This window comes from Calidris pugnax, unplaced genomic scaffold, assembly GCF_001431845.1.
Source record: "Calidris pugnax isolate Ruff unplaced genomic scaffold, ASM143184v1 scaffold435, whole genome shotgun sequence".
In the NCBI taxonomy this organism is placed as follows: domain Eukaryota; kingdom Metazoa; phylum Chordata; class Aves; order Charadriiformes; family Scolopacidae; genus Calidris; species Calidris pugnax.
In genome coordinates this window covers 803,553-825,818 of record NW_015091240.1, presented here as the reverse complement: position 1 = coordinate 825,818, position 22,266 = coordinate 803,553, and the positions used below count along the sequence as shown (strand labels likewise).

The 22,266-nt window shown below is 37.9% G+C and overlaps 1 protein-coding gene across 3 annotated transcripts; it reads left to right on the top strand.

The window, feature by feature from the left end:
- Nucleotides 1–664: 664 nt before the first annotated feature.
- Nucleotides 665–22,177, top strand: TSG101 (tumor susceptibility 101). Of its 3 annotated transcripts, none has more exons than XM_014959970.1 (10): nt 665–823; nt 4,578–4,662; nt 6,491–6,556; nt 7,139–7,302; nt 8,771–8,897; nt 11,155–11,221; nt 12,964–13,052; nt 19,080–19,282; nt 20,478–20,717; nt 21,840–22,177. In XM_014959970.1, exons 1-10 carry the CDS (start codon nt 782–784, stop codon nt 21,927–21,929), a joined length of 1,173 nt encoding a protein of 390 aa, XP_014815456.1. In that variant the 5' UTR covers nt 665–781; the 3' UTR covers nt 21,930–22,177. The 3 variants fall into 3 exon arrangements, with proteins under 3 accessions (XP_014815456.1, XP_014815455.1, XP_014815457.1); XM_014959969.1 differs by having other exon boundaries at nt 12,961–13,052; XM_014959971.1 differs by lacking the exons at nt 665–823; nt 4,578–4,662 and adding an exon at nt 5,767–5,997 and having other exon boundaries at nt 12,961–13,052.
- The last annotated feature ends 89 nt before the right edge of the window (nt 22,178–22,266 follow it).

Genomic DNA, 22,266 nt, shown 5'->3' with positions numbered 1-22,266 from the left:
GGATAAAAACAGAAAGGAAAAAAAGCCTTCAGTGGTTCAGATATTTTTTTTATTTTTGTCATGGAGTACTGAAATTTCCTTTGTGCTTGTCGGTGATATGACAAAAGTTGTGGCTGCTGGTGATTAACTTTGCTGCTAGATTAAGAAGACACCCAAAGAAATTGCTGGACCTTGGGGAGTTGTTGGGTTGTGGGGTTTTTTTCTTACTTTGGTAAAAAAGAGCATAATATTGTGGTTTTATGTCAGTTCTTCATAATCTTGCGTTTAATCTGTTGAGCATTTATTCTCATGTGAATTGTCCGGGTGTTTTATTTGTTTGGTTTTTTTTTTTTATTAATTGCTTTCATGGTAAGAAGCTGCAAACGCCTCCCGGGCTGTCCGTTAGCTCGCTGCTGTTACACAGCAACGCTGGGCGGCGTCGTGTTCCTTCAAAAAGCACCACCCCGGAAACGGCGCTTCGCCTTCTCAGAAATACTTTTTAACAATAAACCCCGCTACCAAGAATGTCTTAGGCTTTAGGAGCGTTTCTGCGACCCGCGCCACCCCCGCGCTGTGTTTCCAGCCGGCCCCCACACCGGGCGCGGGGCTCCGCCCACCGGAACTGCCGTCACCATACGCGCGCCTCTGGCGGAAGTGCCGTCAAGGCCGGGCGGAAGTGGACGTCGCTGCCGGAAGCGGGAGCGGGAGGTCGCTTCCTGTTTGTATGTAGGGGCGGCTGAGCCGGGCCGGGCTGGGCCGGTGAGTGGCGGCACCACCGGGGGCGGAGGAGGGGCCGGCCGCCATGGCGGTCTCCGAGAGCCAGCTCAAGAAAATGCTCACTAAGGTAATAGCGCGGCCGGCGGCACCGAGAGCCCTTCGCTGCCCCTGCCCCGGTGCGCCGGGCCGGCCCGCCTCTGCGGCGGCCTTGGCGAAGGGCTGGGCGGAGGGCAGCAGCGGGGGCCCTGTGTCTCCTTCAGCCTCGGCGCTGGCCCCCGGGAGCCGTCGGCCTCCTTTTTCCCGTTTCCCTCCTCACGGGCGCTCCCTCGCCAGCCTGCGGCTTTGTCCCGGGATAGGGGGGAGCTGCGGGGGTCGACGGCCGGGAGAAGCTGTGGTGGAGGGGCTGTGTCTGGCCACCCGGAGGCTGCAAATTGAGTTAGTTTGTACAGGAAAGTATGGTGCACCGAAGCCTAAAAAACCACGTCGTTATTTGTAGTGCCACGAAACTTTAGTTTCGGGTTAGGATACTGCTGGTAAAAGCTGAATAGAAACCATTCGCCTGGCTGAGGCTGCCATTGGGTTGTTGGGGTGCATCGCGTCGTTTGTGTGCGGGGGTTAAATGAAGGTGGGAGGCGGGTTCAGCTTCATTGACTAGGGTAAGGGTGGGTTTTTTATCAGCCTTGTTTAAGGAAAAAAGAAAATCTCTTGGAAGGTAAATCATTAATCACTGAATCGTAGAGATCTGCTTCTTGTTGTGCTAATGTTTAGGTGAAATCTGGGCTTTGTCCAGCAGCTTGAAATGAAAACCCTTCAGGCTTGAATACTTAGGGAGAGTTATGGTTTTGTTTGGGGGAATTTTTTTTAACAATGTTTAATCAGTATATTTGCACAATTTTAAAATGAAATACAAAGGATGGGGCTCTGATCAAAACTGAAGAAACCTTATTAAGGGTCTTTGATCTGCATGCAATCATAAACAGATTTTTTTTTTTTTTTTTTTGAAAATGCATGCTGAGTACTAATTTGGTGTCAGCAGATGAGATCGTGTATATATTTGTATACACCCATCTTCCCTAAATGAATTATTACTGTACCACAGAAAAAACAAAATTTTAGGTAGTCCTGTGTCCTCTTTCCCCTGCACTGGCCCATTTTTACCCTGAGCTGACTTTCTGTCGGTAAGTTCAAAGTGCAATGTATTTAACAGCTGATGAAAAATGAAGTTACTATTTCACTACTTTATTTTTCAGCAATAGTTACACTTTCTGTTCTATAGAGGGAATGTTTCCTATAGAGGGAATGTTTCCTGTATTGAATAATTCGGTGTGCAAGAAAACAAGACAATTCCTAGTTTGGCTGAACATAAACACTTAATTTGACTTCAGGTATTTACCTGCTTTTTGATACTGAAAAGCTTCATGTCTCTGTGATCTGTTTCCTGATATGTAAAATGAGGAGGATGTGTGAGAATGGAGGAGGGGGGAAAAAAAAGTTTAGAAATTAAGAATTCAAATTAATCAGTTTTAGTTACCTTTGTAGAAATCACTAGGATCTTGTATTTTTTCCAAAGAGACTTTAGCATTTCTTGGAAATGCACAACTACTTACTATATGAACACAGGAAAAGATTGTCTTGTAATATTCTAGTACCACTTAGAATGGAAAAGAGAAGTAAGCACAAAAGAGTATACTTTGTGCTTTAAATAATAAAAAAAATGTAGGAAAAACTTATATGTCATTTTAATGTACAGAACTTTGATATTCTGTTGTTATCTGCATCTAAGTGCTGAAATTAATAGTTGATGTAGCACTTAAATTTGCTTGTGGCAGTAGCTTAAATCTTACAAGCATATCTCAACTAAGTAATTATCACCCCCTGTAAAAGCTATTTGTAGCAATACTCTTTTTATTAGTTTTAAGAGACATAGGAAAATGTTTTTTAATTTTCAGGTGTTGGGTCTGATTTTTAAAAGCATCCCTGATAACAGAATCTAGTTTCTATCAGCCCTGTCAGGCACCACGTACCAGAATCCCAGTATGTCTGCTGAGCAGGCAGGCCTTGTTTTATTTATTCCTTGACCGGACCGACTGGAGACTCCTGTGCCAAAAGTGGAGTTAAATCCTGAATCCGAATCCTTGTGCTAGTTAGGAGCTTCTGTTAGTGGAACCCAATTCTTTTTTTAATAGTGATTGTGCCAATCTCTTTGAGCCTATATCCTGCACCATAAGGTATGTTCCTATAAAAAGACCCCCTCTTTTAAAAGTAGCTGGTGACGTGCTCCCATTCATGCTGTAGTAACACATTCAGGGGTGCGGGTCTGTGCTGCCAGTCTCTGGCTGACCTAGCTGCAATTTCACAAACCTGTTTCTCCATGTTCTAGCAATGCCTGTTATCTGTTTCTCACTTCTGCTGGGTGTTGGGCAAGGAGGGAAGAATGTACTCAAATGCTAGGAAAGTTGTCTTTCCTCTGTCAAGGCCCTCCTGCACACTCACAGTCCTGCATCCACTTTCCATAGGAGACTGAGATGCTTTGCTGCCGCCCTCCCATCAAAACAGCATTCAGGGGCAGCCCTGACTCTCTGGCTGGTTGACATCTGTGCTGGTGCCTCCCTGCACATGCAGGGACCCCTACTAGAGGGGTTGCTTTCTTTCCCACAGACCGGTGTTTTGCAGACTTGCTCATTTCAGGGAGGTAAGTCACAGCACCTCCCAACACGCAGGTGCTTTTTGTAGACTAAGGTGGCATTTATGGGAGGTGACATGATGTGTTCATCTCTGCTTATTAAATACGAGTTGTCATGCCCAGTAGCATCCTGTCAATCTCTGTGGAGAGTAGGAAGAAGAGTTGGTTTCTAAGCTTCACAGCTCATGAGTGTTTGTTGGAGCAAAGGTGACCTTTAGCTGTGGCACCACACTTTGCTCTTGGATAATATCTGAATTAATTTGTTCAGATGCATCTGCGTGCTTTGGGTATCAGACATTTCATTGTGTTGGGCCATTTGTCTTCCTACCATGGTTGAATGAAGGGATGCTGTTTATGTTCCTTAAGACATCTGGAGATTGTAATTTTTAATTTTTTTACTTTTTTTTTTTTTTTTTTTACAATGAAAATAGTGTCAAGGGACATTATTAGCTTTCGTTTTAATGGTAGTTATCAGGAGGAATGGCTAGAAGTTTTAAGATCTGTGCTGCATGGTGAACCAGCTCTCTGTTGCCCAGGAGCATCTCCTTTATTGTCTGTGGATTATTTAACAGTTCTGAGACTCTTAAAATCTGTAGTAGTGTATCTGTGTTTTACAGATCTTCTGTGTTGTGAATTACTCTGTGCTCCTGAAAAAAGGAAGAGGGTGAAACAAGTGTTATTAATGATAATATCATGCCTTGAAACATCTGCTTTCTAGTCAATAAAATACATTAAAATACTGATTAATGTATAAATATTGTGATGCCTTGAAAAGTGCTATGAAAGATATCTATGAGGTTCAGATCCTAGATAGCTGTGTATCAGGAATGTTCAAGACATCACTATATTTGTTCAGACAGGCGTCGGGTTTGTTTTAAGCTCCACGTGTGTGTCTCAGATACTGTTGGTTATGGTAGAATGTGGATGAAAATGCAATAACTTTCCCTGGATCACTTGATGTATGGACCCTTATTTAAGACTCAAAGTATCTTAACACCTTAAAGTTTGGTGAGTTACATAGGCAGTGTTCAGTTAAGTAATACGGAAACAGAAATTTTTATTCCAAAATAAGAGTGGAGAAGAATGTCCGTATATCAGTGTAAACTCACCCAATAGACTGCATTTATGGAAAATAAAACCAAATTAAATTATACTGAAATTTAGTCTCTAAAGTCATTCTTTCTCTTTTGTTTTGCAGTACAAGTATAGAGACCTAACTATACAGGAGACGACCAGTGTTATTACTCAGTACAAGGACCTCAAACCTGTCATGGATTCATATGGTCAGTCTGTGCATGAGAAAATTCTTGTTATTGAATTGTTGATGGTTTAGATATATATGATAAATTTTGTGTGGAAAAAGGAGATTAAAACTAGAAAACGTAATTTGAGCTTCTCTTCTTGATCTTTGACATCAATGCTTCCTTAGAAACACAGACAGTTATTTTCTAAAATAACCTTTTTGTATTACTGAGTCTATCTAATTCACCAAGTATTGCGTTCTTCACAGCTTAACTTTTAGTTAATCACTCAGTGATCAGTTCATGTCCTGAGATTGCTGGTACCTTACAAATTCATCTTTGCTGTCTATAATATAGAGATATTTTTAGAGTTCTATTTAGAAAGAACTGTAAATCAATGTACAAGCACTTCATTAAAAGTAATTGTGGTGGTCCTTAAGAAGAAAACACGGTCAAGTATATAGAAAATTGGTATGAGGGGTTTTCTAATGTAAAATAATGATGACAATCACTGTTTGTTAGCTGTTTTAAAGGCTCTGACTAAATGCAGAAGGCTGGAGGCATGGTTTCACAAGATACGGCGAGCCAGCATAGCTGCTAAGGTCATCCTCCTCCTGATCCCCTTTTTTAACTGTTAATTGTGGGATTCCTCTCTGAGCTAATTTGTATTACTAATAGATCATCAGAGACTTTATAGTCTTCTGCTTTCTAAATTCTAAACCTGGATTGAGAAGTGTTAAAAAGGAAATGGATGGGTAAAAGATAAATTAGTTTTAACTTGAATAGCTGCAAGCCAGCAGCTGTCACAGAAATAAAAGCAGTGACTGGAGAATCAACAATAGTGAAAGGACTGTGGCTGGAATTGCAAATTTGCATAACGACAGTGGTCAGAATTCCAGATAGCTTTGAGCTGTTGCAAGAAGCCCGTTTCTGTTACCCAACTCTTTCAAAGAACCATGAGACAGGCTGAGCATAGAACCAGTTAGAGGCAATTGATACTGTTTGAAGCAGTGAAATGAACAACAAGAAGTGGTTGCTTTGCTGTTGAGATAATTTTCAAGTTTATATTAATAGTGAAATATATACCCCCATTTAATTCCCAGCATGTTCTACATGCCTTTGCAGAACATTAGCACCAAAAGAATTGTACACGATAAGCTACATTTGAAGTATGACTAGAAACTTTCAGGTGAAATTAGGAAAATAAAACTTTATTACCAGAAGTTGATTTATTTGGCCAAGAATAATCTATTGGATTGAAAGGATGAGAAGACTAAATACAGCATCTCAGTAAACTGAAGTCGGGGTTCCTGTGCAGTTTGTGAACTAAGACTAAGATGTGGCAGTGAGTCAAGTGCTACACGTTTTTCCTCTTCGGTATGTTATTGTTTGGTTAAATTACCTTTACTGATTCTGTAATAAATTCTTATGGCCCAGTAATTTTCAGTATTCTTACAGAACTGTTTGTTTGGAGAAAGCATGAGGAATTCTTTGTAGTCCTAAAATGACAGTTGTTTTTTAGATTAAGTTTGAGTTCAGATTATTTTTGCAGCAATTTGTATGAATTGCAGTTTGTATAGTTCCAATGTGTTTTACTTGGTCTCTGAATGAGGAAACAGTTTTATTTGCAATGAAGGTAGTTTGACAACTATTAGTCATTCATTTCTCAGGAATGTTATTCATAAGAAGTTACCTGACTGTGGACAGTCACTTGCTAGTCCATAAATGTGCAAGAGCAGAACCTTTCAAGCTGAGCTTATATATGTGTGATATCTGAAAACGTAGACTAATAAATAGATGGGGTTTAACCTGAACAGAGATTAATGCAGAAAACATGTTTGTTTTTAAAATACTATTTGTTCCCTTTCAGTTTTTAACGATGGCTCATCTAGGGAGTTGATGAGCCTCAGTGGAACCATTCCCGTGCCTTACAGAGGTATGCATTTATTATCATCATTGCCACCATTATTTTCCCAAATTTCATGAAAAACTATTTAGATTTGTCCTTGTTGAACTTCGCTATTTTGGTGATCACTATTTTCTTGAAATCTTTTATTTGTCCAAAGTACAATGTTTTAAAAAAATTGTTCCCTCTTTTTGCTGTGGAATAAAATTTTAAGATTGAGCATTGCTTCTTCAGTCTTGTACAGCTCTCTAACATCTCTTTTATTTCAGTACTGCGTGTTTGTCAAGCTTCTCAATTGAATGAATGTTGCAAGCTGTTTATTGCTGCAGCTAATGATAATTCAGGTTAGGGTCTAATAATTTTGCGTCATAGAACAAATGACATAATGTATTAGTGGGAAATGATAATGTAAATCAAAGTAAAGTTATTCTGAAAAATGTTGAGTTCATAGCCATATTGTGAGCTCTTTGAATGTTTTTAATAGATTTCAGTTTCAGCTTCTCATGCTGTGCAATTGAATTTACTGGGTTTAGGAGTTTATTGTAAATCTGGATAGAACGGGACAGTTAGAGTTGGAGTAACATTTTAAATCTTTCAAAATATCTTTTCTAGGTAACACATACAATATCCCAATATGCTTGTGGCTCCTGGACACCTACCCTTTCAACCCCCCAATTTGTTTTGTTAAACCCACTAGCTCTATGACAATTAAAACCGGGAAGCATGTTGATGCAAATGGAAAGATATACCTTCCTTATCTGCATGAGTGGAAATATGTAAGTATAGGGAACTTGAAGTCATCAAATTGCTCAGTTCTGAATTCCTTCAGAGATAGGATTATGGTTTTTGTTAAAAATGATACAACTCTTTATTTTAGATCGTAAAGCAATTTTTAAAATGAAAACAAAGTGGTTAGTATTTGTAATGTCTTAAAGTTCAGGGTGCTGCATCCTGTTGCCTGGTTAATTGCATCTTTAGTTACAGTTTGTCTGATTGAACAGTGTAGCATAGGCAGCCTTCCCAGCAGGATGCTGATGTGGCCATCTGTGAGATAGGAATATTTACAGAAGGGAAATTCTAAATTCTGTGAAATATCTCTGGGCTGAAATTAATCTCTGTGACTAAAATAGACTTTTATGAGCACTTGGACATCTTTATATAGATATTGCTGGAGCTCCAAGTGTGTGGATACATTTGCTTTACCAATAAATAAAGGTACTGAACAGTGCAGGCCTCATAGATGTTTTGACCAAAGCATGGACTTGTAAAGAAGATGAGCTGTGCTGACAAGGTCAGAAGACTGGTAAGAGATGCATATTTCTGTAAAAAGTGCAGAAGACTGGTATGAGATGCATGTTTCTGTAAAAAGTTATTAACAGGAGTAAATTTATTAAGCATGGATGGTAGTTCAGCAGTTGCATTGTGATAGTGGAAAGTGCCCAGATCAGGATGTAAGTCTTGCACAAGCAAAAGGGTAATCTAAGATACAGGGGATACAGATTTCATTCTCTTCGAGAGGTTGGTAAAAATAAGTGGGTTATAGAGCTAAGAAAATTTGGAAATAGGATATTTAATCTGCTGTTGCATTCATGATGTTTGTCCTTATTTTGGCGAAAGGAAATCATGCCTATATTAAATGTAGTTATAAACCAAGAAACCTAGTTTACCTATATTTAAAAGTCTGTGCCATTCCTTAGTGGGTTAGAGTGTATTTTCTCTTGAGCCATTCTGAACACAAGCAAAAGCTGTATGATTATGAAATTAAGATGTCTGAAAACTTAGTGATCTGTACTTTTTTCATGTTGGAGAATGGATTTAAGTTTTAAAAAATCATTATAATCCATCATTGTACAGTCATCTTCGGTCATTTATTGCCCTGAAGTTGATATGGAACCATGTATTACCCAGTTTATTGTGAGTGTAAGCACTACTGCAGCTGCATTTGGCTATGCAGCTTTGAATACCAGCTGGCTGGGTTTGCAATCTCTAAAGAAATCTATAAAGGAAGTTAAATATGCACATATATGTGTGTGTGGTTTTTTTATGTATATCGTTATATGGATTTTATGTATATACTATTATATATCTTGTAGTTTTAAAAAATGTTTATATATCTATAAATATAAAAACCACAAATAAAAGGATGGTTTTTGAAAACTGATGGATTGTTACCATTTTGTTATTATAGTTAATTAAACTGTCTGTTAACAAAATCAACAATTTGTGATTTTCTTACCCTTGTAGCCCCAGTCAGACTTGCTCGAACTGATTCAGGTCATGATTGTTGTGTTTGGTGAGGAACCTCCAGTCTTTTCTCGGCCTACTGCTTCATCAAGCTACCCGCCATACCAGGCAACAGGCCCACCAACTAGTAAGTGGTCACGGCTACTAATTTCTACAAATACTCATACTAATGCTCAAAAGTGATTTGTTAACAAATGTTACATTCTACTCCAGAATGCCTTTCTGTACCGCTGGCTAAAGAATCCACCTGTGCTGTACATGACCTTTTTGAACTATGTTGGAAGAATGTGTGTGTTTTTTCAGCTTTTGGAAGGGAGTGAAAAATCAAGTTTGTATTTAGAAAAGGCAAAAACAGTCATCCCCCCATGCACACCTCAAGCCCCTCAAAACAGCCAGTAACCTATCAACATTCATAGATAACCTTAAAAAGAGATAGTCAGATAACTGTCATTGTATCGTAATGTTTTGGTTTTTTTGGTCTGATAATACAAGTCCATCTGTTAAGTTTCCTGCAACCATTGATTTAATAAGCAAAAGCATGCTGCTTTTGTTTCTGTGCCCACACTCCTGGGTGGTTTGTTTGTTAAGGTTTTTTTTTTTGCTGGCTGAACATGAGAAAAACCTGCCTTATGATTTTTTTTCCTTCTTATCTGTTGATTTGGTGCTCTGAATTAGTACTCATTTTCTTGCAAAAATTCTCAAGACTTTAAAAACTCTTTTATTTATTTAAACTTCTGGAGGCGCATTATTTTAAAGACTGGGGATAGGTGGGTGGGTGGAAAAAGAAATGGGAAACAGAAAATCCTAGAAATTCTTCCAAAGGAGACTCTATTGGGTGGGGAAAAAAAAAACAAAACAAACAAACAAACAAAAAATGGTAGAGAGTAGAGCTACTCAGGCCAAATACAGGGGGAGGCAGGCCCAGGGAGCAGATTAGCTGCAGGTTGTTTAATGATATGATGAGTGTTCTACGTTAAATTAATGGTAGAGTAGCTGTATTTGGGGTTATATAGTTTTGCTGTCTTTTTAAGGCTGTGTCTGTTTTCTATTGAAATACAACTTTCATCAGATCATAGCGTAATATCTAAAAAGCTGAAGTACTATTCAATACAATTTCCAGTAGAAACCATTTATAACAAGGTCTCAGATTCTTAACATACAAAAAAAGGGGTAGCAAATATAAATGGGACCATTAGGGGTAGTTGGCTAAAGGTAAGTGTTTGAGACTTCTTAGCTTGTCCAGCACCAGCCTACGGGAGCACTAGATGATTCTACTGTTCTGATTTTCAAAGAACAGTGGGTGTCAGTACAGGTATAGTTTTAGTAGAAACTGTGACCTGTATTGTGCTTTAAAATTACTAGAAATGTGGAACAAATATATTCAAAACATAATTTTTTATAATAGAATTATCAGATTTCCAAGAAGAAACTTAAAATTGCTAGGACTGCTCAAGCTGTAGACATTTATATGTGCTGGTAAAAATTGTTTAATGTATGACTTTTAAATGGCAGAAATTACTGGATAAGAACATGATTGGATTGTTAAAAAGCTAATCAACTCTTGTGAAGTCTAGCTACTCTGAAGGTACTTAAATTATACAGTCATTATTTAGAGAGTAGAGAAGAATGGCTACATTGGAAAGGTTATTTTATTTTTTCAGCTATTATATAAAAAAACTGGAGACAGCCTTTCAGGTGTGTCATCTTTAATAACATGCCATTTTCTTGAGTTCCCTAGCTGCAGGTACTCTTTTTTACTTATCCATGTTTTACTTAGTACAACTACTCATTGCGGATTTTTAAATCAATACCCATCAAGCATGCAATGGTTAGTTTAATGATTAAGAAAAAAATAAATATGTAATGAAAGGTGTTCCAGGCAGTTGTTCTCAGGAATGCATAATTGACTTAAACGACACTCCTCATACTCTCCCTCCTAACAAAATATTCTTTAAATACTTTAACCAAAGTTGATTGCTAAAGGTGGAATCTTTGGAAATGCAAAATTTGTTCTAACTGGTCAATACATGGAGGGAAGGTCAGCTGCAGTTTAGTCCTTGACACGTTTTGAGGGGAAGCAGCTGCCTTGGTCAGTTGGCAGAGAGAGAGCTCACAACAAACATCTGCCCGTATCCCTCTTGCCAAGCTGCACAGGAGCAGCCTGGGGAACGTGTGGGGGTATTGGGAGAAGTGATGGTGTCAGAGGACGCAGGGTACACGTTATTGAGGGGTTTGGCCATAGAATGACTTCTCTTTCTCTTCTTGTTTCGTTGTGTTATATTTTGAAAAGCACCTAACTGCAGCATAAGTACATCTCACTAGTGTGATCTTGAATACATATTAAACTTCTAAAAAGTAAAAATTTGCAAAATCATTTTATTTAGCTTCCTATGTGCCGGGCATTCCAAGTGGAATATCTCCCTATCCAGCAGGAAGCACTCCAAACCCGAGGTAAGAACCCCTGGAAACCATCATCATATACATAATAGACAGTTTCACTGAACAGTATTGAGTCTTAGTTGCATTTTCTTATGGTATATTTGTTGTGTAATGATTGTGTTAGCAGGTGTGGTTTTTTAAAAGTGAGGCCTGTATTCTTCTTAATAGCCAAAAGAAAGTTTGAGAAAGGTTTAACTTCTTAGTGTTGCTTCCCATAAAATATACTTGGGTGATAAGTACATTTTTAAAGTTATTACCTGACTCCCAGATGCTATCTTGTTTCAGTCATATATTGGATTAGTTTTTATAAGGTTGCTAAGTTTACATGATATAGAAAGAAATGTATCCCTACAAGTAGGGATTTGTTATTGGTGGTGTTAGTATAGTTTGGGATAATTCGCAACTCAAAACATTGAAAAAACAATTGCTGGATGAATACGAACTTTGTCTCCAGCATAAACGTGGCCTTAATTCGGAGCACCCTAAGAGAATTTGAAGAGCACAAAATTATTTGAAAAGCTTTTTATTATTTTAAAGGAAGATTTTTTTCGTTAGGTATATTGTATGATAATTTGGAATAAAGCTTTTCCAGAAGACTCGCAGTTTTGTCTTAGCAAACAGTAAGATGCCGGTTGTTGCCTCCTAGTATGTAAAAATGTTGTGCAAAATACAGCTGCAAGATGAAACTCCACCAGAAATTCTCATTTATTTACATCATAATGAATTATTTTTATTATTAATATCATTATGTCCTGATTTTGTGTTAGGAGCACATGAGGAGTTGCTGTAGTATATAACCTTTTGATTTGAAAAAAAATAATTTATAACCCTGTAAGCATTAGGAAGATGAGGTGTTATGTTTTAAGAAGTGAAAAATGGAGATTTTGATAAGTTTTTTGCCAAGTTTTTTTTCCTCCTAAATACTTTAAAATAGTTCTTCTATTATTCATTTTTGTACAAAAAATAAGAGCACTTTAAATGTTATCTAGTTTATGAATGAGCAGAAAGATTTGAAGATCTATTAAATTTGCAATTTTCTGGAGAGGCACAGAATGTACTTATTTTATATTTTGCATGTTTTCTTGGACCATTTTGTTTGCTTACAGCCATAGTTAATAGTCTGATGTATGCAGGTGTTAGTTCAGTACTGACTGATTTGAGTTCTTCCTTCAGTTTATAGTAAATGCATTTTAGAAAGATACAGTAGACTGTCATGTTGTGTGTCATCCTGCAATTGTTTCAGTGAACAAATGAATAATTTTAACTTCATCCTTCAGAGCAGGGTTGAGAATTTCTGGCGGAGTTTCATTTTGCAGCCGTATTTTGCACAACATTTTTAAGTTTATATAAAGCAGTTCAGCAGTCATGCTGTTAACTATTCTCATATTAAAAATCATTAAATTGAAATGACTGTTTGTGAGTTTGTAGCTAGAATAATTTATTTTGGGTTTTTGGATGGCAAGTTAGAAATTGCATGGCAAGATTAAGAGATTGAAGAGAATTTGGAATGATCCAAATGCTTGATCAGGCAGTAACCTGATAGGATTTCAGATAAAATGGTATCTTCTTAAATCATACCCGAAATATAAATTGTGAAAGATGTTAATGTGAACAGGAAAAGAGAAAAAATATAACTTGGCCTGCATTTAAACATTTTAGTATGTGAACAACTGTTTAACATGGTGACGTAAAGATAATATACACGGATGACTTTTCGTTACATAACATTAGCATATCTCTCTTTGTCCAAGCAGCTACCCTTACCCTTATCCGGGTGGTGGTCCGTTTCCAGCAACCACTAGTGTTCAGTACTACCCTTCTCAGCCTCCTGTCACTACTGTTGGTGAGTAGCTTTGAAAGGATTTATCTGAAATAAAGCTCCCCTCTACAACTGATATGTAAAGAAACAAAATGGAAAAAGGAATGTATCGTTCTTAATCTGACCTTCCAAAGTATTGATCTTCAATTAAAAAAGTTATTCAAAGGAAGAATAAAACACATCTTATGTCCTTCACCTTATATTTTACTCAGTCAGGAACCTGATACATTCCTGGATTTGTGCAATGCTTTGCGTGTGCTCTATGAGTATGTTGAAGAACACTGAGTGTAACTACCTTAAGGCTTTTTCCTCACTCTTTAACTGTAGGTGACTTCTGATTGTCTGCATTGCTCTGTACATGGTCATGGTTTATAAAAATGCTTTTGGTCCTCATTGAATCATTTACTGGTGGGCTAACCGTATTCACTTTCTTTACTCCAAAAGTAGTAGCTGCCTCAAGCAGAGGTTTCCAATGCGTTTGGAACGAGCTTCATTTGTAGTGAGATTCTCCTCCAGCTTCTTCACTGTTGCTTTCTTAATGATCCCTATTTGTTACTTCTTTCCTTCTTCCCTTCAGCAGCAAGATCAAGGGTAATAATGTATATCTTTCCCAGTCTGTTGCTCTGTGGCCCTGTGAGGCAAAACACGCTAGCCTAGCTTCTACTCTGTGCCTCACTTTTAGTGTGTGCATAATGAATCATAGAATCATAGAATTGCCCAGGCCAGAAGGGACCTCCAAAGGTCACCTAGTCCGACCTCCCCGCAGTCAGCAGGGACACCCCCAACTAGACCAGGTTGCCCAGGGCCTCGTCGAGCCTCTCCTTGAATATCTCCAGGGAAGGGGCCTCAACCACCTTCCTGGGCAACCTGTTCCAGTGCTCCACCCCCCTCACAGTGAAGAACCCTCTCCTAATCTCCAGTCTAAATCTGTTCCCCTCCAGATTGAAGCCATTTCCCCTCGTCCTGTCACTGCAGGCCTTTCTAAACAGGCTCTCCCCAGCCTTACTGTAGGCTCCCTTCAGGTACTGGAAGGCTGCTATTAGGTCTCCCCGGCGCCTCCTCTTCTTCAGGCTGAACAACCCCAGCTCCCTCAGCTGGGAACCTGGATTGGGAACCAATGATAAAGGTCATCTAGTTGAGTAGGAAGTTGGTGCAGTAACTTTCCAGCTGGAGGATAGTCCTTTTGGAGCAGTTATATGGTAAGGACGTAGACTTTTTTGTGATCTTGTTCAGAGTATCAGCCATTTGTAGTCTCTTGCGCCATAATTTAAAAGTGCATCCGTAGGTTCTTCATTTAATGTGTGGACTCCCAGTTATGTATACACACTCTTTCCTCCAAAACTATGTGTATTTTGAAATTTTCCTTCAAACAACTGGGGACAAGGAAGGCAGATGCTGCTTCTTTACTCTTAAAATATTTGATTTGTTCTGTTGCTATGGAATTTGGAAATAACAATAAGCTGTATGTTGTGTTCTTCTTTTGCTTGATCCCATCCCTCGTGTCCACTGTCTTTCAGCCTTCTGAATTAGAAAAGTCTCTTCTGAGAGTTGATTTTCATTTCAGTGGCCATCTTCTCTCTGAGATGACGTGTATCTACCACACGCGCTGCAAGAAAGCTGCTGTCCCACTTACGGAGGTCAAACAGTACTCAGTGTTTGGGGGGCTCTAGTTGGGTCCTTAAGAATTGATGGGTCTCCACTTACTGTTGTGTAGGGAGGTGATAAGAAGCTTTCTAGGGGACATCGACTTTCTGCAGCGTCTTTCTCAAACAAATCCAGTTTTGCTTTTATCTTGTGCAGAGTTAATATATAGATATGTCCTATTTCATTTCTTTCCCTCATTTTCATCCCAGAGAAAAGGAACAGAGGTGGAATGTCTGCCAGCTAACGTAGAAGGCTCTTTAAGTCCCGGGTTAGATCATGCAATACCAAGTTACAATGCCAGATTTTGTAGTGGCAACCTGACATTAGAGTGATGCATTTGATGCAGGCTTATACTGTTACACATGCTTTATCTCTTGTGCCAAGTGAAATGCAAACATGTCTCTTTAATCATCCACTGTATTTACAATATTGTTTGGGTTTTTTACAGTACAGTATTCAGGTTTTTTTCCTTTCAACTGCAAATGTTTATTTCCTACACAGATTTTTTTAGCTATGGTTTATTTAAGAGCATATCACGTGCTACAGCTTCAGAGTTTTGTGTGGGTGGTGGGGGGGTATTTCCTATAGTGAACTTAGTTTGAATGAAAATTTTCCTTCAGAGTAGCTTAATTATTTAATAATAGCTGTTTTTTCAAATAATCCTTCAGATTTCTTCTTTCTGGTCAATTGTCTGCCATTAATTACCTTTCTGATGCAGTTACTAGTTTCATGATTCTGTAAGGTCACTTCTGAAACCAGACTCTGCCTGGTAAAGGTTAAAGGTTTCAGTGCTCTGTGGGTTTAACAGCTATGTGCCATAAAGTCTTCCCCAAGCTGAGCTAATTATGGAAGTGACAGAAAATGCTAAGGGTTCATGCTCTTTAAGAAGATACATAAAATCTTATTGAGCTGTATTAAAATGATCCTTTATATGTTCAAAGACCTCTTTCCTATCTGTTGGCACTTCTTTGTAAACTTTCGTTGTGTTTGGTGCATTGTGATTTTATTTTTTTTTTCTCTGTTCTACTTTACTGTTAAAGTGAGCCTTGTATAAAATCTTCCAGAGGGAGGGGTAGTGAAGATGGGGAGGGGGAATGTGTAAACACTAACTGAAATCATGCTAATGCTATTCTTGAGGTGGAATCAGACCTTTTTGTTTTGTTTTGATTTGGAACATGTATATTTACGTTTGTCTGCCTTAAAGAGGAAGTCCTAAACAGTGAATAAATTCTTTGTCCCAAATAGTTTGACTGACTTGGTTTTAGTTCTCAGTGTAGAAAATACTGTTGTTTTCATAAGAAGCAGCAATGTTGAATTCCTGGGTTTGTGTGTAGGGTGTGATTTGGCAGCTTGTGTTGCTGATTCTAATATTGAGAATTACCCTGTTGACTGGCAACAGGGTAAATACCTTAAGCTAGAACTGTAAATCAGATCAAGTGTTGGGAAATATGCATTTTCATAAGGCTATCTTTGCAGCAGTTGATTAATAATTCAATCTCACTTTTCCCCAATAGTAATTAGCTTTTAAAAAAAAAATTGCACATATTATGGTGCAATTTGAGTGTAAGTGAAGTGTTCACATTAGTAATTATCAAAATCTAATGCTTTCTTAATTTTAGAAGAATTTGCTGGATTTGTAAGCATCATGTGCATCTTCCTGTAGTTCCTCTCATGTCATTTGTATAACTTGGTTTTTCCAGATACCTGGCTTGGTGTGGGTTTTGTGGAGGGGAATAAGGTAAAAGGCTTTGTGGACAGGAATAACATAAAAGGCATAGAGAAGAGATATGAATTTATGCAGCCTTGTTCTGTTAGTGGCAGAAGTCCAGAAAATTATCTCGAAGTTTTCAGGATTCTGGGGTGTGCAGTCTTGTCAACAACAGTTTGCATTTGTTAATGTAACAACACCAACAGACACTCCAAATAGATTTTATTTTTTTTTATAATGATGATGAGATCCTAACAGAAATTTGTTAGTTTTTCCATTCAGATGCTTTTTTCTAAAGGCAGAGTTTAGATTTTTAGACTGTGTTCTTAATTGTTGCTGATTATCAGGAAGATATCCAGCCTACCCCAAGAACTCTGCAATGCTGAAATTTCACTTAACAGCCAACCCTTTTCCTAAATAACTGTAGTAAAATGATTGTAATCTTTTTTCTGGCTAATAGTAGCTTAGAGTACTATCAATAACATATTCAAAAATATATTTAGCACTGTTTATTTTAATTTACTCTAAAAATAGCAATCTTTGAACTAGTGTGTTTAAATGGCAAAACTGACGTATGGTTTGTGTTGCCTGTTCACTTTTGCTTTTTCTAAGGGTGTGTGCTTATTAAGAAAGGTGAAGAGGTCGATTGGGTTTCAGGTGACTTGAGACAATTCTCTGAACCTTTGGGAAGGCAAAACGAGACGTGCAAATGATTGTCTTTAGCTATGGGAGGCTGGATGAATATTTTTTTCACTTTGTAATTTGTTGAGATCTAGGACACTGGGAAATATGTATGTAATGTCGTAACAACTTCAGGGTTTTGATAGCTGTGTCTCTGGATAAAAAGGTACTTTGGTAAAATTTCTTAATGCAGATTCTCTTTCCAGTTATAGAACTTCAAATCTCTTTCTCCATAAAAGTTGGAAAGTTTAGGCACAAAACTTGCTATAATTCTCGCTTTATTAGTAGTTGTAACAATCCAATGGAAATTTCACTGATCTAAAAGATGCGAGGCACAAGCATAAGGAAAGTGTGACACTCCATTTTTTTTTCTTACAGAGGAATGGTTGAAGTGGTTTGGGATAAATACAGATACAATTCTGCAACCAGTAGCCAATTCACATTCCCTAGAGCAATCTGAGTTTCCTGGTCTGCAAATACACAACACTGCCTGTGACAGACAAAAGGATTTACCTTTCTATTTAAAAAGGTGTTAGTGACAGACACTTGAAATTAGGTAATCTTATTGAAAGACTGATTTGCAAAAGCAGTAGTAATATTCAGGCTTAAATGAGAAAAACTCTAGTGCTTCAGAGGGAGAGGGACTAACGAAATACATTAGAAAATTTTTTTCTTGCTATATTCTCTAGCATTGCTGTATCAAAATGTGATCTAATAAACAGTTGCATAGAAGCCTCTGTTGCTGTTCAACTGTAACATCGGTTATTTATAGAAGCTAGTTATATACTCCTGGAACAATATTGGTTACTAGTTTGTTTCACTACTACTAAAATTACCACCCTGAATTTCTGGGCAGGATGGACCAAGTGGAACTGGCAATTTAGTATGCCTGCAGTCAACTTGTATGTCATCATCTTTGTCTTACACTTACCTAAAATAGATATGCTTGCTTTTGTTAGAATCACATTGTAGAACTAATTCCACAGAATCTCTGTATGTTTGCCCAATGCTCTTTATTCAACTAACATTAAAGAAGTATTCTATCTAGAGAGAATTTTTACAGGTTCTTCATGGGTACCTCAGCACCATTATCTAATTTTATAAACCATGCTCCCACCTACCCTGCTCCCATTACAGTACCATCCTGCAAAAGTTTAAAAAAATAAATGGTAGGCCCAGTGTAACACTGAACAAGTACCTAAAAGACTGCCATCTGATTTTAGTCTGCTGGAACATATCTATAAACCATTTGCTAATATGACTGCCTCTCTCTCTACTTTATAATGTTGGTTGGTTTACTGCCCTCCCGTACCTGCCCTAGGGTGGCTCAGAGATAATAATTGTGAAACCAGTTGGAAAGACTGGTTCATATCATAGTGCTTTAATCACTTGATACTGTCCAGCAATTTGTCACTAAAACAGACCCTGCTATTAGATCTTCATAAATGTAAAACGGCAACAGTTAAGATCTTTTGATTGAAAAATATTTTTGTTAGCTTAGTCTTCACCTATTTTTATTAATCTTAAAAAAAAAAAAAAACACAAAAAAAACAAACCACAAAACCAGTAATTGGCAAGCCTCAAGATAGATCATCTATAGGCAAATTTACTGTTTCAAAGCACTCAGTATCTTAATTGAGGTTGAATACATGCATGCATTAATTCCTATAGAGTTTACCAGAAATTTATTCTTCCTTTAAAGACTGGGATTAACAACATTCATAGATTTCAGGGGAAATGGCTGCCTCATTTTCATATTAAAGGAAGATTATGGATATGGGAATGGTAAAGTGAATGAATGGATGCATACTCTTCAAATTGGGTGTGCATACTTGTGCACAGTTTTATCTCACTGTGGTCTTTTCACTGCTTCTGAAAATTATTGTGGAAAACAGTTTATTTTACTCTCATATTGCTAAAACACATACAGCAAGTTAGCCTTTTTTTTTCAGACTGGGTTTATACCGAAGCCAGTGCAGAATGGAGTTAATTTTGTGCTCGTGAATTTTCTTGTGCAGGACCCAGTAGAGATGGAACTATCAGTGAGGACACCATTCGAGCTTCCCTCATTTCAGCAGTCAGTGATAAACTGAGGTGGCGGATGAAAGAAGAGATGGATCGTGCACAAGCTGAACTGAATGCCTTGAAACGGACAGAAGAGGACCTGAAGAAAGGACACCAGAAACTGGAAGAGATGGTAACTCGCCTGGATCAAGAAGTGGTGAGCTGAGATGAACCGCTGCTCTCTGTATGAGTTTCCTAGTAGTGAACAGAAGCATGTAATTGATTCGTTATTAAGCATGATAGAAATACCAAATCTTCCACTGTATTGCTTTTTAAATATATATATTCTCTTTCCCAGTTGATGTGCATGTGTTCAGACTTGAAACAAGTCAGAAATAGCAGTGACTGTAAGATGCATTGTTCTGTATCTTACAGATGTCATTGTTCAATAGTAGAACAACATCCTCTCTGTGAGAGATGTCAGTGGTGTGAGATTATCATCCAGAAACTGAGACACAATTATAAAATAATGTGTAACAGCAGCACTGGAGAGTGTTTCAGTGTCTTAGTGCAGAAACACTGATTTTAGTCACAGCGGCCTTGTGTAATCTTCAGATTTTTCCTTTGCCAGGCAGGAGTCTCCTACTCAGTATGCTCAGAAATTCCTGCAGTTTTTCATTAAGGCCTGACATCTGCTTAGTCCGTCTGCTCCTTGCATTACTGCTCAGGAGTAAGATTTTGGGATTGATGAGAAGTTTCTGAAACCAGCTCAGTGCTCAGATATGTGTTTGGTTTTTTTAAATTATTAATGAAGGCTAGAGACCAGGGGATACCATTATGTCACTGTGTAAATTTATAATGTACCCACTTCAAATGTAGTGTGTAATTCTAGTCTTTCCTGTCTTGGAAAGAAAGGACATAATAGAACTGTAGAAGTTCGATGCAAAGGCAAGAAGGACGATCCAACGTATCAGACAGCATCCGTTTAAAACATGACTAAGTAGCTAGGACTTCAGTTTGGAAAAAAAAAAAAAACAACAATGGGGATGGAGAGTGTGGAATATGATCATGGTCTGCATGGCTTTTGGCTTTGCTTTTATTATCTGTAGCTAGTTTAAATGGTTATTTTTCTTTATGTGGTACCTTCAAAATACTTAAAGACTGTTAGAATGCCTTCTGTACAGTTATAAATTGGTAGTGGATAGACATTATGTAAAACAGCATTTACTTTTTTAAAATGAAAGAAGCTGAAATCTATAGTTGGTAGCTCTTTGGTAAAAATATTAGCGATGAGTAGAGAAGTAAAGAATCAACTGGCATGTCTAAAAATCCTTAATCCTGACAGTTGTATCACAAGAAGACATTCAGCTCACAAGACCTAAGGAATAAATAAACATCTTAATTGTTTTTAGGCTGACGTTGACAAGAACATTGAACTTCTCAAGAAGAAGGATGAGGAGCTCAGTTCCGCTTTAGAGAAAATGGAAAGTCAGTCAGAAAATAATGACATAGATGAAGTCATTATTCCTACGGCGCCACTTTACAAGCAGATCCTGAACTTATATGCAGAGGAAAATGCAATTGAAGACACCATCTTCTATCTTGGGGAAGCATTGAGACGTGGAGTGATAGACCTAGAGGTCTTTTTAAAGGTAGGTTTCTTGGGATGCTTTTAAGGTGTGTGTTTTAAATATATTTAAATGCTTTGGACTCTTTTGTTCAGCTTATGTTAGTTTTCTTCCCTGAAGAGGATCCTGTAAGAACATGAATACTTACATGTTACAAGGTAGGTTTTAAAAGAGGAATTTCAGAATTAATATAAAAGACCAATTTTAAAAGCATCCTAAATATGCAGCCATTTATCATTAGAGGGGTGCAACAGTATCAACGTAAGCTTTCCATTGGGCTGGCATCCCAACTCTGGAGAAGTCTGTAAGTCTGCTTTTCACCTGCAGCCTATGGATGCCTCTGCTGAAGCAGCCAGTGAGTGTTAGAATCATAGGGAAAAAACCCAACAAGCAGCTAGCACCTCTAGCAGATACCTTAGACAAATTGTTTCCTAATTTTTCTGTCCTTAATACTGAAATTTTAATAATATCTGATCATTTATTTTGAACTTACTTGCATGGTGATGGCACATGAAATAAAAACAGATCTGTTGTTATTTTGGAGAGATTAAGAACACTTTAACATGGAATAAAACTACACAAAATATATATGTCAGAGTAATTAATGTTGCCATTGGACCTGGGAAGATTAGTGTGCAGAAGTGTTAATAGTCTGTTCTGGAGCCACTGGGTAGCAAGAGTTACCAGTTCTTCCATTTTATAACAGTTGAGGTTCCCCCCACCAAGTTACCACTCAGGCTTTGCTTTTAACGCCCAGTGTACAATGCACTATGTAGAGACATATTATTACTTTCTTATGTAGCTTGCTGGTTCTGTTTATCTAATCTTAAAAGAACTGTTCTCTACCCCATGGGAAGTGCATTAGTCTGACTTCACCTTGGAGTACATATTGCTATTCTTCTCCTTGATAAGAATATGTGCAGAGTTCATAATTAAAATCACAAGAAATACACTATAGTGATTGCATTTAGGTAGCCATCTGCAAGTCATACCATTTAGTAAACTAAGGCAATTTAGTGTTTCCAAAAAACTAACATCCTGTTTGGGTCACGGAATGTGTCATGCTTTGAAAATGTGTATTGCAATATAATCAAGATTATATCAGAACTTTCCTCATAGCCAGCTGTTCTTATTTTCTTTCTGCAGCACGTACGTCTTCTGTCTCGCAAGCAGTTCCAGCTGAGGGCGTTGATGCAGAAAGCAAGGAAGACGGCGGGACTCAGTGACCTTTACTGAATTCTCAGACTTTAACTGGGAAGTTAGGTTTCCTTGTGAAGCAGCCATTCTCTCGATATTTCTCTTAATCAGTAGGTGCCCAGAATAAGTTATTACATCATTCAAGTGTAAGATATTTTGAATCAATAATATATTTTCTTTTTGGTAAAGACTAGCTTTTATTAATGCACTTTCTATCTCCTGTAATCTTTGTGCTGGTGGACTTAACGCTGAATAAAACTTGTTGCATATTTTCTTCCTCTACAGAACTGTGTACAATGCGCTTTTTTTACAAGTGGGCCTGGCTTATGCAGCGTGAGCTTAACCATGCTTTGACACTTCTGAGATTTGGAAGACA

Excerpts from the sequence above, each read along its gene's own strand:
- TSG101 (XM_014959969.1), top strand. The coding sequence starts at position 782 with ATGGCGGTCTCCGAGAGCCAGCTCAAGAAAATGCTCACTAAG. Across the intron at positions 7,303-8,770 it reads ATCTGCATGAGTGGAAATAT|CCCCAGTCAGACTTGCTCGA; the intron begins GTAAGTATAGGG and ends TTACCCTTGTAG. Across the intron at positions 8,898-11,154 it reads GGCAACAGGCCCACCAACTA|CTTCCTATGTGCCGGGCATT; the intron begins GTAAGTGGTCAC and ends CATTTTATTTAG.